General features: G+C 42.4%; 1 protein-coding gene across 1 annotated transcript in view; it reads right to left on the bottom strand.

Moving 5' to 3' along the window:
• Positions 1–12,506, bottom strand: part of LOC139690058 (chaoptin-like) — a 379,109-nt gene extending 366,603 nt beyond the window's left edge. The window contains exon 1 of the mRNA XM_071587255.1: positions 12,297–12,506. Within this exon, the coding sequence (XP_071443356.1) occupies positions 12,297–12,506 (210 nt within the window). The remainder of the gene's footprint in view (positions 1–12,296) is intronic.
• Positions 12,507–14,511: the final 2,005 nt, after the last annotated feature.

Here is a 14,511-nt window from a genome sequence, read left to right as displayed (position 1 = left end):
GCTCGGGCCCCTAAGGTTTGGGACACCCTTAGAAAATGGCCGATCCCTCCGAAGGGCCATTCAAGGAAGCCTTAAAGTCGTTTGGGACACGGCTTAACCATCTTCTTCTCATATTTACACGTATTTCGATTTTATATACCACTCATGCTGTTTCATTAATCAGTGCCGAGCCGCATGAACAAAAATAAATACTCAAAGGTTATGAGAAAATATGTTGTTCCCCGTAAAGGATTATGTTTGAGTTCGTTTTCGGTTGACGGAAGCAAATTATTCCCTCTTACGTCCTCTCCATGTTTTACTCCTCTATTTCACTCTCCAGCTCCTTGATTTTAACATGCTTCTCTCTTCATTCGCTCCCGCGTTTGACCCCAAATTTTTTGCCTTTTCGACCCTTCCCGCGCTGAGAAACCTTGGGTATCACCGCCTTCTTCCCCCCTTTACTGCTCCCTCCACGCTCTTTTTCCTTCCCTCATCCTCCTCCTCTCACGTAAATCCCCCTTCTCTAGCTCCCATCGTAGGCATTCAGGGCGTAGAGGAAGGCAAAGAGAGAGAGAGAGAGAGAGAGAGTCACTGGCGCTTGTTTCTCAAATGAAATCTCTCCCTTAAGATCCCTTTCCCCACTCCATTCCAGACCCCTCCATCCCTACACCACCGTCCACTCGCGGGCTCCACAAGAGCCCCCGACATCCCGTTTTATATTTTCTTTCCGCCGTTCCCTCACTTTTAATCCTAAGTATTCCCGCCGTCTCTCTCTCTCTCCCTCGACATCCCATTCCTGCCGCCCTCCCTCCGCATACTTCTTTCTGCATTTTATGTGCCACTTTAATTCCGCCGTTTTTATTGCGTCTTTCCCTATCTCCGTCACTGAAACCCGCTTGGAGATGCGCTCGTTCACATGCGCACTCACGCACACACAAACGCAAGGACACACTTGCTCAATCCCTTCCCCCCTCGGTGGCTCTCCCCCCATTTCTGTCCTTCTTCTTTGCTGCCTCTCTCTCTCTTTATGTCATCGTCCTCTTTCGTCTCTTCTCGTGCACCATTATCCCTTTTCTCTCTCCTTATCTTTCTCACATCCCGAGTTCAGCCATCGAGAAGATATCGCACTCCACGAAAACGTTTTGTGTTTCTGATTTTCTGTCCCACTAAACGAAGGCGTGGGAATACGGAGGGGGAATGAGAGAGAGGTCGGTAAATAACCGAAGTGTGTGGGGAAGGGAGTTTGGTCGTGTTGCAGGAGGAGTGAAAATACAGCGCTACTGATTCTTTCCGTAGGAATTGAGAGAACTCGTTCACGTGTTTTCAACGTTCCCCCGTGCATTATCGCATGTCCCTGCGACCCCTGGCTTGGAGGTTTCATACGAAAGCGGACATGATAGCTTCTTACTAAAGGGACTTGCCCCTGATGGATCTTTTGTTTACCCTTAATAATGGAATATTGTGGCTGACAGAAAGAATAATTATTTCCTTTTGTCTTTTCGAGGGTAGTCGATGCTTTTGCTTTTCGCGTTCGAGTGAACGTTTTTATTGTTTGTCTCAAACGTAAGTTTACTAGGCTGGGAAAAATGATCTTATGACATCGGTTTGATACATGTTTGGGATCGTTTTGTGTCGGTTCTCTACGAGGAAAGTTGTAAACCAGAAAATTCTATAAAACACATTTTGAAAAAAAACTTTGAGTGATCAGAGAAGAAGCTGAAGCAAATTCAAACCAAATATTTATATGAATATACAGTTTTATGAATGTGAAACAAATGAACGTTTTGAATAAAAAGCTCAATCCTGTGTATGAAATGAATACAGAATTGTAATGTAACTTTTAATTTTCGTTTAATGTCATTATAATTATGTTTTAGCCAGTAAAATCCGATATTAACCGAAAAAAAGATTAATTCATTAAAAAAATAACAGCATACTCACTTTTTCATGAAACTCACCGTATACTAAATCCAAAATTTGTCTCGTTATTGCAAATGAATTGGAAGACATTAGCGATCTTGTTCGGTGAAGTTGAAACCATTTGTTTTGCACCGATACTGGAGTAATTGATAAAACCTAAATCTGTCAAACAGTCAATAGGAAATTTGTTTCTGTAATCCCTGATATGCGATTGAATAATGCACCTGTGGTTATTAAATGATGTCATGATGCTCATCAGTGTTTCTCATTCTGTCCCAACCGTATTAATATAGTTTAATGTGCACTCTGCGCATCAATCGGGCTTTGTTCAGCAATCTTGTTTTTTTTTAAATGGGATTCCTACCCATACTATCACATCGGAATAGCTTTTTTTTATTTGATGTAGGATTCTGCGTCACCCAAATAACTTAACCATGTACACGTTTCTTTGGACGTAACATGTTTGTTTTTTTCTCGGTACTCTCTCTTACTTATTCAAAAAATTTTAGTTAGTTCCTTCCGCAATTTTGGAGTAAGTAAACATTACACTGTTCATATTTCTGTGGTCGTTGTTCACCGTTTCCGTAGCAATATTCCTGCAGCCTTCCCCCTGCCTTCGTAAGTACGTTAAAGAGGCCATAAGTCTTAGCGCAGGAAGGAGGCTTTTCGACTCTATCGCATTTCTCACCGCTCCTTCCCCTCATTCTTTTGTTCCGCAAAAGCGAGATACTCGTCTCTAGGGAGACGAGCACTGTTACAGAATACGATCCCTGGAGTGTGAGCCGTGGGACCGAGATAGATAGCCAGTCAGATTAAGTTTTTGCCCGCGTTGCGACCTTTTGTATCAGAGCCCGAACAGCTTTGTGAGATGCCTTTATTTTTAGCCTTGAGGATAACTAGAGTGAAAAGAAGAGGAAGAAATGAGGGCGTATAAGAAGGTCGGGGTGCTGCGAATCGCGAGAAATTAATATATCTTGGGGAACAGGGGACTCGCAGCCATAAATACGTGAGGGCCTTTCCATTTTACTAGTGTTTGCTGAAAGAGATTGAGTATAAAGCTGCCTTTTGCGCTTGCTGTTGTATTTTATTCCATCCTACATCCGTTACATGAGTTGATTCAAGGAGATTAATGCCGAGTCTGATTTAGCGTCATAATGATTCTGGTTATCATAAAAAAGAATCATTCGCGCCGGATTATGTATATGTTCCTAATTTATGCATTGGTTATATGCAGTTCATTCAACATTCTACGATCTTTGACACTATACATATAGCGAGTATCTCCCTCCCTTTATTTCACTTAGTGAGATGGTAAAAACCAAATTAGTTCAAAAAAGAAATAACTTTTTGCAACTTGATAACTTTTGGAATGTAAAATTTACGGGATGAGACGTGAGTCGAAGGATTTTCTTTAAATAACCGGTGACAGGCAGATACCTAAAGTGATTAAATTATGAATATTTTCGATAAATATTATCTTGTGAGTTACACAGTTGAACGACAACCGCATGTCAAAATCAATTCTATGAAAATTAGTTTACGTGCTCTTTTGGGTGAAAGTGTAAAGTTAAAATCCTATACTTTTATTTGATTTTTTCATAAAAGCTTCTTCGTCCATACGCTATCGCAATTAATGGATTCCTTATATTGGAACTTATCTTAAAGGCAATAATGCAAATATTGTAGTGTTTTATATTCCTATAGTTACATTTCTAGTACGCATAACACATGATTACATGAAATTAAATCCCTGAAACTCTCAAAGATTCCGATTTAAAAAAGTCTTTAGTCAAATCTAGCAAGTCAATTCTAAGAAGCGTGTTTTTTCAAATACTTTTTTTGTCAAAGTGCTTACCAGAGCAAGCATATGGAGCACATGCTATAAAAATATTTTTATGATCACTTTTGAGAATTATTCCATACCATAAACGGAAAGGAGTTTCCATAACCGAATTGCATCTGTTAGTCATGACTTGACCTTCGGCATATATTTCCTTAGAAATGTAATAAAAAGGTCCCAACCTTCAAAGTTCATTTCCTCAATAAAGCTCTCCTTCTTAAACCTTATTGTCATTTATGTGTCCATTTACGAGAAGTAAATATGCTTTTTTCCACTACGGAATAAGTCTTATAATAAAAATCCCGCATTTTGTCAATCGGATGGATGGATAGTACGAAACAACATGCCACGCCTCTCCAGCAGCCATTTCCTTCGGAAGGACCTAGGAATTTTGAGATGGCAATCTCTCCACAAAGCTTTGTTTTCATCTTGCACCAAAACCTTTCCCATCCTCCGCACCTCCAAATCCCTCTCTCCCTGGCCAAATCCCCTTTCTTTCATTTCTCATACAATATATGCCTCTCTCTTTCTCACCCGTTCTCGCTCTCTCCGTCCTTCCTCCGCCCTCCCACCGCTCCCTCACGTCTAATCCCTTTCCCAGAGTTTTCCATCTCCTTACCCCTTTCATCCTTTTGCTTATTTGAGTTTTTGATTACGACCCTTTGCCCAACCATCCCTCCTCACCTCTCTACTACTCTTCCCTTATTTCTTTTCCTCCCGTCCCCTACGTCCTGACCCCCCATATCCCTCTCCATTCACAGCCGTGTGCACATCCCATCCCGTTCCCCTTTTTCCCCCTCCCGCCACTCCCCACTCCCTTTTCGCACTTCTTCGACCCCATCCCTTTTAAACCCGCACCACTACCGTCCTCGCCCGTCCACGCCGCACCACAACACCACGTCATCCTCACTTACCATCGCTGGATATATTCCTTCCTAACCCCTCACATCTCTTCTTCTTCACCCGATCTCTCTCTCCCATCCCTTTCTCCCTCTCTTGCTCACAACCCTTAAATTTTCCCTCCTACCTTCCTTTCGCTCATCTCTTTCTCCGTTTCCCCGCACTCCCCGACTACCTTTGCCAAATCCTCACTCTCCCACTCGGGGGCAACCTTTTCCTTCGTTGCCGTCTTCCTGCCTCCTTCGCAGACACATTGGAACTCCCCCGCATCTCCTCGAGTAATTTGCCGCCTCCACGCCACCCGCCCCCGGCCCCTTCCGTCCCGACATCACGGACACCGCCGACCGTACGTACCTCTCCTGCTTCGCTCCACTCTTATTTCATCTCAGTCCCCACTTTTTCCTTCGGCCCCGCTCCGCTCGTTCCCTCCCCCCTCGCCCGCCACGCCCTCGCCCTTCCCGTCTCTCTCAGCCCAGACCACCCTTCCTAATTTCAAAACGCCCTCTCGCTCCCCCTTAATGCCATCTACTCGCCGTCTCACAGATTTCTTCTATTCCACCGCCCTTAACCATTCCGTCCCGTCCTCCAATCTCACTTCGCCAAAAACCTCCAGCCTTCCAAACCTACTATCTCTTTCTCTCCCCGAAGTTCGGACGAGAGCCAAGTTTCCATTATTCCACAGTCCCCGGGGGCAGTCGGGAAAGAGGGAAGGGAGAGTGGTGGCAGGAGGTGGAGAAAAAGGACGCATCAGGAAGGAGAGTGGAAACGATCAGGGGTAACCACCATGGAGGAGGAGGGGTGCGAAGGAGAACGAGGCCGAGGAACGAGGTAAAGGGGAGGGTTTAGAGGGGAGGGGGGTTGACAAAAGCGGCGGGATGCCAGGCGCGAACAATTAGAAAAAGAGTAGGGATGGAAATATTTAATGCATACACCCATTTTTGAGAGAGCGCGCTCATTCCCACGGACGTTTCGGTTCAAATAGAAATGCCTCTTTTGGGAGTGAAAACGCACGTTTACGAGATGATCGATTGAAAGTGGGCGGTAGGGATAGTTCGCATTAGAGTAGAAGTAGGAGTGATGATTGATGTTTTGGGACCCATCCGCTTCGGCCCGTAAATCTTCTTTGACTCTTAGCGTTATAACAGTGTCCTTTCCTCAATCGCAGAGGACAACATTTGACCGTGAGATCAAAACACCACGGCATATACCACGGCAAAACCGCACGGCACGAATAAGTTTTGTTGTTTTTTGACCACTAGTTGTCACTTGGCAGCAGCTAACGGTGCGTTCTTTAGAAAATTTCACAGCAGGTAGTTATTATAATATTGCGCATTATTAGATTTAAGTATCCTTAAAAATTGATGGCAGGCGTGTCAAATTTGTCGATTCCCATATTGTAAGAAATGCACTTTATAATATCACACACTATGGAAAAAGAACCTGACCTTTCAATGACTTGATATGAATCGATTCATAGCGATGAGGACATTATATGATAAACCCTCTGTAATTACCGGCCTACATTTTACGGTGAGGTGAAGGATGAAAATTTTCCTCCGATGCATCTAGTTACTAGAGAGGCATGTATATACGTATTTCATAATAGGAAATAACCACGATATCGTTAATGGGAAGAATGAAATTTCGTTTTACGGTCCGTCGTATGCATTAAGTCCTCACCGAGAAGTGTGAGAGGATATTAATGGGAATATTTAAATAATATGTTTACGCATCTAATACAACAAGAAACTTAGAATGCAGAAATATTTGAATTTTTCATAATCAAAGAACATGTAGTAACTCAAAGTATTTTGCTGACGAAACCGTAGTGGACGGGCTAAAATAACATCTGCGTCCACTGCCCATTTTTAATGAGGGAGAGTGCGTTCTTCGATAATGTGAGGAATTAGGCCTGAAGAGAATAATAAAGTAAACCTCATTATCTGTTAATTTACAAGAATTTTCGTGTACAACTGTAATGTCGTCTATCTTTAATAATTATGCAGGAAATATTAGGGAGCGATCCGTACTTCTGTCCAGTTATAGCAAAAGGAAATTTGTCTCTTTCAATCAATGGAATTAGATTTACCCCAGAGTTAACTTGAAAGGTCTATGCCGAAAGGGGAATGCCATATAAGTTTTTTAAGCGGAGAAAAATGGAAAATATTTTGGAACGATTTGCAGTCCAGCAAATTTATCTGCAGAGTGAATATATGATGATTGTCTCGGTTTTGCGATCGACTTTCGAACCAGGGCGGATGGCTTCCCTGGCCATCCCTTCACCAACCTCACACGTCCAATGCAGAAATAGAACTTCTCATGTGACGTCGTGGGAGAATTGTTTGAACTCAAGAGAGGGAGGACTGAAAAAGCCAAGGAGGGAGAGGGGGAGTGAGCGGAATCAGCCCGGGAGAGGAGGTGGATAAACGAGTTGGTTGGAAGTCGTAGGAAGGCTCGGGTCAAAGGAGACGGAGAACAAGGAGAACAACTGAAGATAATTGGAGGAGTGGGAGGAGAATGGGGGGAGAGGGGTGTGGCGGCAGTGACGAAGGGTTTGCAGGAGTCAGCCGCGGATCGGAATGGCGTGGCCGAGGGCGGAAGAAGGGTTGTTTCGAAGGAAAAACGATCCCTTTCCCCTCCCCACATCTCTTCGGGCCGTGGTCTGCAACTGGCTTCATCGGGGTAGGGAGAGAGAAAGTGAGATGGTGAGCGATGGTTGGGGTCACGTCATCGCAGCGATCGGGGGAGCAACCTCTTCCTCTTTTTACTTTCATCGACTTCTTTTTCCCCCCACCCCCACCCTACCATATTCCTTTCGTTTCCCTTTCCTTCGCTTTCACTGTTTCCCTCATTATACTCATCTTTTGAGAGAACTCCCTTGTTTCTTCCTCCCTTTGCTCGTCCTGGCGCAACACACACACGCACACGGCACACAATGTATGCACACGAACTTTGCGTGCCTTAATACCTTGGCCAACCTGTGTAGGGAGCTCCTTTCTAAAATATCGTCAAAGAGCGCCTCCGGAGGCTCACTTGCGCATCCAAAGTCAGAGACCCATCGAGAGAGAGAGAAGGCGCTCTTTGGTAACGTTCTCTTTATGCTATTTTTAGAGAGGAGAAAAAATTGTTTTCGCTATATCGTATATTTTTAATATTCTCTTCAATGGAATGGAAACTTGAACGTTTATTGCGTTATCGAAACATAATTCGTGAATATGTTAATTGTATAAAATCCTTATTCGTCTCAATGGACAAAGAACCGTAACTTTTTTTTGGTATAGTACATAGGAAACGTGCTTCACTAGCAACCCTTCTCATGGAAATTTATTTTCCCGTAGATATGTCGTAGTTTTAAATGAGTTATTTTAAGTGATTTAGTAACCAAATTTATACCAAATCGAGATTACCGTCATTAACAAATCTATTAATTGACAATAAAATACCTTAATCCTTAGGCTTCCGCGCCGTCTATCTGATGAATCCATGCTGGTTTCCGGGTATTACCGTCGCGTAGTTTAGTTGGTTGACAACTGTTTCGCCCCCAGCCCTGGAGGCGTCTTCAGGTCGAAGTGATGTGCGTTGTCAAAGTCAAAAGTCAAAAAGTTGTTTATTTTTCCAACAAGTTGTACATAACAGATATAAACTATATGGTAATATGTAACATTTAACAAATATATAAAATTGTACAACAAACAAGGTAGCCCTGTTTTAGGCTATTTGCCTCTTCAGGATCTAAAGTGCTGTATAAAGGTCTTAAGTTCAGCAATTACATGTCTTTCTTTTCTTTTCGCGGGGTAGCATTGGCCTGGCATTTACCCTAGGCGGAGGGGAAACCCGAAAAACCCTCCGCAGGCCGCCATAACAATAACAGCAATAACAGCGACAACATTAACAAATATGAAGTATCAAATTTCAAATAGCAAATAGTTCTTGCATATAAATAGATAAATAAATAATATATAATAAATAATATAGAATAAATAATATATAATATAAATATATGTCTTTGTAAATTAAATAAAATAGTTTTTGAGACACTTTGTCACTGGCACATCTTCACTACTCTTTCGCTTTCACTGGCGATTCATTTGCTTCTTCAATCTCTCGTGGTTTTCGTCTTCTTTTTTTCTTAAGGAAGAGTGGAAACTCCTCGGAGGGGCGTAGAGTTTCGGGAACTGTTAGGAGGCTGCCCAGTCGGTAGGGTGGTAATGATGTATCTTCATAATACATGCGCAGCTGGTCATGGATGATCCTTGCTGGGGAAATGAGTTTCTGCTTTGGACGTTTCCTCAGTACCGCTGGTTTTTCTTTTACAGGTTTCTCCTCGTTCTGTTCCTTTGCCCGAATCTCCATGAGAATTTTGAGAAGAAGGCAATAGAGACCTATCCGAAGAAACCATCTCTTTGGATCCGCTATGTCGATGATACCTTTGTCATGTGGCCGCACGGGAAAGAAGAATTAGAGCTGTTACTGAAACACCTCAATCAGCAACATCCTGCCATACAATTTACCATGGAAACTGAGCAGAATGGTGTTCTCCCTTTCTTAGATGTGTTATTGACCAAAAAACCGGATGGCAGCCTTGGCCATGCGGTATACCGAAAGAAAACTCACACCGACCGGTACTTGGATGCGCGATCACACCACCATCCCGCCCATAAGAGCTCGCTAGTAAATACACTAGTTCATCGCGCCTACGCCATCTCCGACGCCGAATCACTCCCATCAGAAAAGAGATACCTCGTTTCTGCGCTGGGGAAAAATGGATACCCAGAACACATGGTCCGAAAAAGGACCGTCATAAAGGAAATGGAGTTGACGAAAGAGGGGATTCGGGCAAAGGAACAGAACGAGGAGAAACCTGGAAAAGAAAAACCAGCGGCATATGCTACCATTTTCCTATGTCGCCGGAACGGCTGAGAAGATAAGCAAGCTACTACGGAAGCATAACATAACCACTAGGTTCTCCACAGCCAGAAAAATCAGCGACATAATATCTAAGCCAAAGGACAAAATCCCCGATCTCATGCACGAAGGTGTATATGAGATAAAGTGCACGTGTGGGAAGTCATATTTCGGTCAAACAGGGAGGTCCATCAGATGCAGGACCAAGGAGCACCAAAGAGCCACAGATAAGAAACAATTCCGACTTTCGGCAATTGCCGAACATGCGTGGTCGGAACCTGGACACTCTATAAAGTTCGACCAGACTAGAGTGCTGGCAAGAGAAAGGCGATATTTTCCGCGACTCATCAGAGAAGCGGTGGAAATAATTAAAAATCCATACAATTTCAACCGTGAGGACGGCTACACCCTGACCTCCACTTGGAAAAGGGTGATTCCCACTCGCCGTCAAGAAAGAGCCAATCAGAGAGCTCCCGGCCAGCCAGCGTCTCCTATATATAGCGGCCAAAACGAAACGCAACGCACATGCCCGAAGAGGCTTCGGCCTATAACGGGTATTTACCATTTGCTGTAAAATCTGTCTTGTATATATTGATGTTGTATCCATTTTATGGTAAATAAAAACCTTTAAAACGAAACAACGCACATCACTTCGACCTGAAGACGCCTCCAGGACTGGGGGCGAAACAGTTGTCAACCAACTAAACTACGCGACGGTAATTCCCGGAAACCAGCATGGATTAATAAAATACCCTCTCGAATATTGACCTTCCTGGAACACTATTCCCTGTGAAAAACGCAGTTGAAACGTGTTATTACTCTGCGTGGGTACATCAGCGTTATTCTTGATCAAGGATTTATCCCCTCGACTTAATTGGCATGAGGTTTTGGCTAGGGCGAATGCATTCAGCTAAAAAATAAAGACGCAACTGCCATTTCTTAGATAGAATATTCAACTCCAAGCCTAGTCTGTCAGCTGCTCACTTAACCATCTCGAATAAAAGTCATCTCTAAGCCATTGTCCTCGTGTGTTCCCTCTGGTAGTATTGGAGTGGTTGTTATCGGGAAGATATGCATGTTGAACATTTGGTAATATGTAGCCAGGAATACTCCACTGTCGGGGCCCTCCCAGATACCTTCTACCACCTAAATGTTTTGAGGTTTACAATGTGACAACAAAAGATTTTGAATAAAGATGTATTGCCATCTTTATTTAATGCGTCTTGTAATACTCGAGTCGTTTGATTACTTTTCCTGAAGGGGATTAGGTACTTTCGATTGGTTGAACTTTTCCATTTCACCGAGTAGAATCCCATATTTGTCATATGCGTCTGGAAGATTTAAACGATTAAAGTACCTATTTATGCGCCATCTCGCGTGTTCTCGCCTCTATTATTCATAAGGATTCAGGGAGTGTTTCAATCATCGAAGCAGAAAAGCAGTGGTCAAAGGATTGGTCGTGGGAAGCAGGGTGTTTAGGATTGGGATAATTAAAGAACGTGGGAGATTCAGTAAAGTAGCGGTGTCATTCATGAAGAGGGAAAGGGTGGTGGTATATTCACTCACGTTGAAGGCAGGACGGAAGTTACAGGAGAGGCCGTATATAATATGAAGGCAGCGTGGTCGGTTGCATAGTGCGGAGAGGGACGGAGAAGAGATGGGGGTGGCCCGCAGGTGGTCTTGTGGATTTGAAGATGCCCCGCAAGTTTGATGGGCGTTTAAATGAGACGGAAGGAAAATGTGGGAATGAAAGTGATGTGGCCTGATTGTTTTGAATAATTGGGTAGAGTTGACGGATCATTTTGGGTGGTTTGTGTTGGAACGAGGAGTGTATTGGGCTCAAGGTTTGAGGAATTTATTATTGATAAGGTTTTCCGGTTTCCCAAGTCTCTCGAGGGAATCGTAATATGTTTGGCAAACATATTACATAAATATCCTTTAGTTACTTTTAAACGACCCGCAAATTTATCGGATTTAATAAAATCCACCGCACTTTCACCCAAATATTTTGCCATCCGCAAATCCACATCAGTACCCGGCAATAGACCAAAATACAAAACATGTTTTATCTTCATCACTCCTTGCTACCTCTCTTAACTTACCAATTCCCTCATATCCCACGATACTCCCTCATGCACATCCCGCAATATAATCTATCAACTTAACTGCAAACTCTGTCCCTCCTACGTTGGGCAGTGAACCACCCCCTCAACATCCACATCAACAATCACCGTGCCTTCTTCCACATTAGCCTCTCTATCAGTGCCTAAACATGCCTCCGTCATGTATTTATAAAAACCATAAACACTACAAATAAATATATAATCACAGTGTTTAATGAATTCGTTTCCGCCTCTAACCTCGTTCTTAAATACGCTTCTCTTCACAACGATAAATTTGATAATTGTCACAGCATTTCTACCCTGTTTCTCTCCCTCATGGCCACACCTTTAATTAAAAGCATCGGAAAAAGTATACATTGACTGTAAGCGGGTCTGTACCTCGGATTAAATGGATGACATTGAATATAGTTGTGTCCGTCGGTGCGAATGTGTGTGTTATTTTCTGTACAGTCACCTAGAATTCTAAATATATAACAAATTGGCAATATTTTTTTAGATTTTGGAGGCTGGCCAAACCACCGTTTTATTTGAGTGGGACCCAAGGATTGGGCATTGGTGGGATAGCGTAGGTGTAAGAGACAAGAATTGCATGTGTGAAGAGTGATTATGGGCAGGAGAGAGACGAGTACCAGCAGGTGACGTTTGTTGAGGGTTCCCCTCTGCTTAACCGGACCCCCACCCACGAACGATTCCTCCGACCGTGCCACACCATCGACTGCACATTCCGACACCTGTTTCTCCATATCTCTGCTGTCGTACGTCCTCATTGCAAGGCATGGCCCCTCATCCACTCCCTCTCTCTCTTCAGCTACCCTCCTTACTATACCGCTCCTAGCCATTACCAATGCGGACCATAATTACTTTTCAAATAAATGCAATAAATCACTTTCATTGCATGGCTCTCCCTTCTTTCTTCACTGGAGTACCACCTATTTATCCCTCCGCACCTACAGCCATCGTTCGTCAACAAAGTGCCTTGCCGCTACCTATTCAATCAATATCAGCCTTCATTCTCACGGTGAAAACTTTGACGAACTCCTTAGCCACCACTTTACAAAACCTCCCTTCCTCTGTTTATATAATAGGTGTATTATGTTCGCCCGTTCTAGCTTATATTTGGAAAACAAAATCCTTCAAAAACCCTAGATTCATTCCAAGCCCCTACGCAATCATATCCTACATAACCACATGTAAACTTTTCTCACCCCACCCTGCTCCTTCTTCTACTCCTCTCTCTCCCAATTTCTAACCCTAACTAGCTTACAAACTCATCAGCGTATTTCTCTGGTGAAGATGCAGTGGCACTCCGGAAAAAATTTGTGTACCTAAAATTCTCTTTTCTTTCCCATCACTTTACACCCCGTGCGGTGTCTATGGTAGATTTATTATCACTACCTGCTGTAGCTCTTTCGAATATTGAGTTTTATATGTGTAAAACTCACAAGCAAAAGACAATCGTTCAATAAAGACATTCTAAAGTTTTATCCACTTCTTTCAATGTCAGGCCCAACATGAGCGAATGGAAAAAAAACTCTCAACATTAATTGAAGTTTGTGATTGCGAAACTTGGATTATAGTGTTGATAGTATTAATCAATGATTCAAAATGTTATTCATTTCTAAGTTATTTTCTCGTATGGTCGAAAATTATGGTTGAGAAGTATGCTTTCGTACCGAGGTTGTTTTATAAGTCTACTTTCCTAAACTTCTCATCATCTTTTTCTTGTCTATCTTTTCATTTTAAGGATATTAATATTTCATATTTAACTCCTAGCGTTCTTCATTTAACACTACAGTATGCACTCCCTTTTCTGGCGCTCCTACATTGTGTACGAGTATTTTCCTGTTTATCAGCTCTTGCCTTTAATCTTCTTGCATAAAATATCTTTCATTTTGGAATTCCTAAGAGTACTGTGACGCTTCCTAAACCTTGTAGTGTTTTAAAGGAATTGGGTGGATTTCGTAGTTGTTCATTTTTATTCAGAAAATAAATCTTTCTGGGCTGGATTTCATATTTACAAGATGTATTCAAAATAGGGTGCGTTTATTGCAAAAGGAAATAATGGCAGAATATTTCCCTTCCAATATTTCTCTTCTATTTCCTCCATGGAATCAAGTTTATTTAATGAATACGCTTTCTGTGCCCTACACCGTGTTCCTCCACCAGCATGGTATCCACAGGAAAGTATGCATAACAGGTAGCAACATTCATAATTTTATGTTTCAGGAAAAAATGTGTTCAATAATAATACCCTATATTCGTAAATTGTATAAAGCTACTGCTACTCACCTAAGTGATAGAAACTGGTACTATAACTGGACTTAGACTACATTTTACATGGTATATTTCGTATATTAATTGTACCCACGGTTAATACTATGATATTTCTTTCTTCGTAGAACAATAGCCTACACAAGCAAAAAATAATTTTAGGGTGAATTGAAGAAACGGAGTTCAGAAACGCCCAAATATGAAGTTTCTGGAGGTTACATGTCCTTACCTCTGTAATAATTTGTGTAAACGATGTAAATAAGGAGAAAGAGTAAACGCTCAAGGTAGTTTGGGAACTTCTGAACAGTTAACAATAATATCTTAATGACTGATTCTTTTCATAAAATGCCTGATACTCTTGAGTGTATTAGAGATCTGTGGAATAAAAAAGAAACCCAACTAGGGGAAATACCTCCAGAAAACGAACGGTTACGCAATGGCAGATGTAGGCATATTTGGAGATCAGTACAATTCTTAAGATGATTAGCAAGAGGACCTTGTCCGTGCAGTCTTGCCTGTGCTAGGATTTTTAAAATTAGTGCTCTCTTTTAGTCTAAAGACGTGAAGGTTGGG

Source organism: Hetaerina americana, unplaced genomic scaffold (genome assembly GCF_022747635.1).
Source record: "Hetaerina americana unplaced genomic scaffold, ioHetAmer1.1.p SCAF_3, whole genome shotgun sequence".
Taxonomy (NCBI): domain Eukaryota; kingdom Metazoa; phylum Arthropoda; class Insecta; order Odonata; family Calopterygidae; genus Hetaerina; species Hetaerina americana.
The sequence above is the reverse complement of the archived record's forward strand: the minus strand, read 5'-3'. Positions and strand labels throughout refer to the sequence as shown.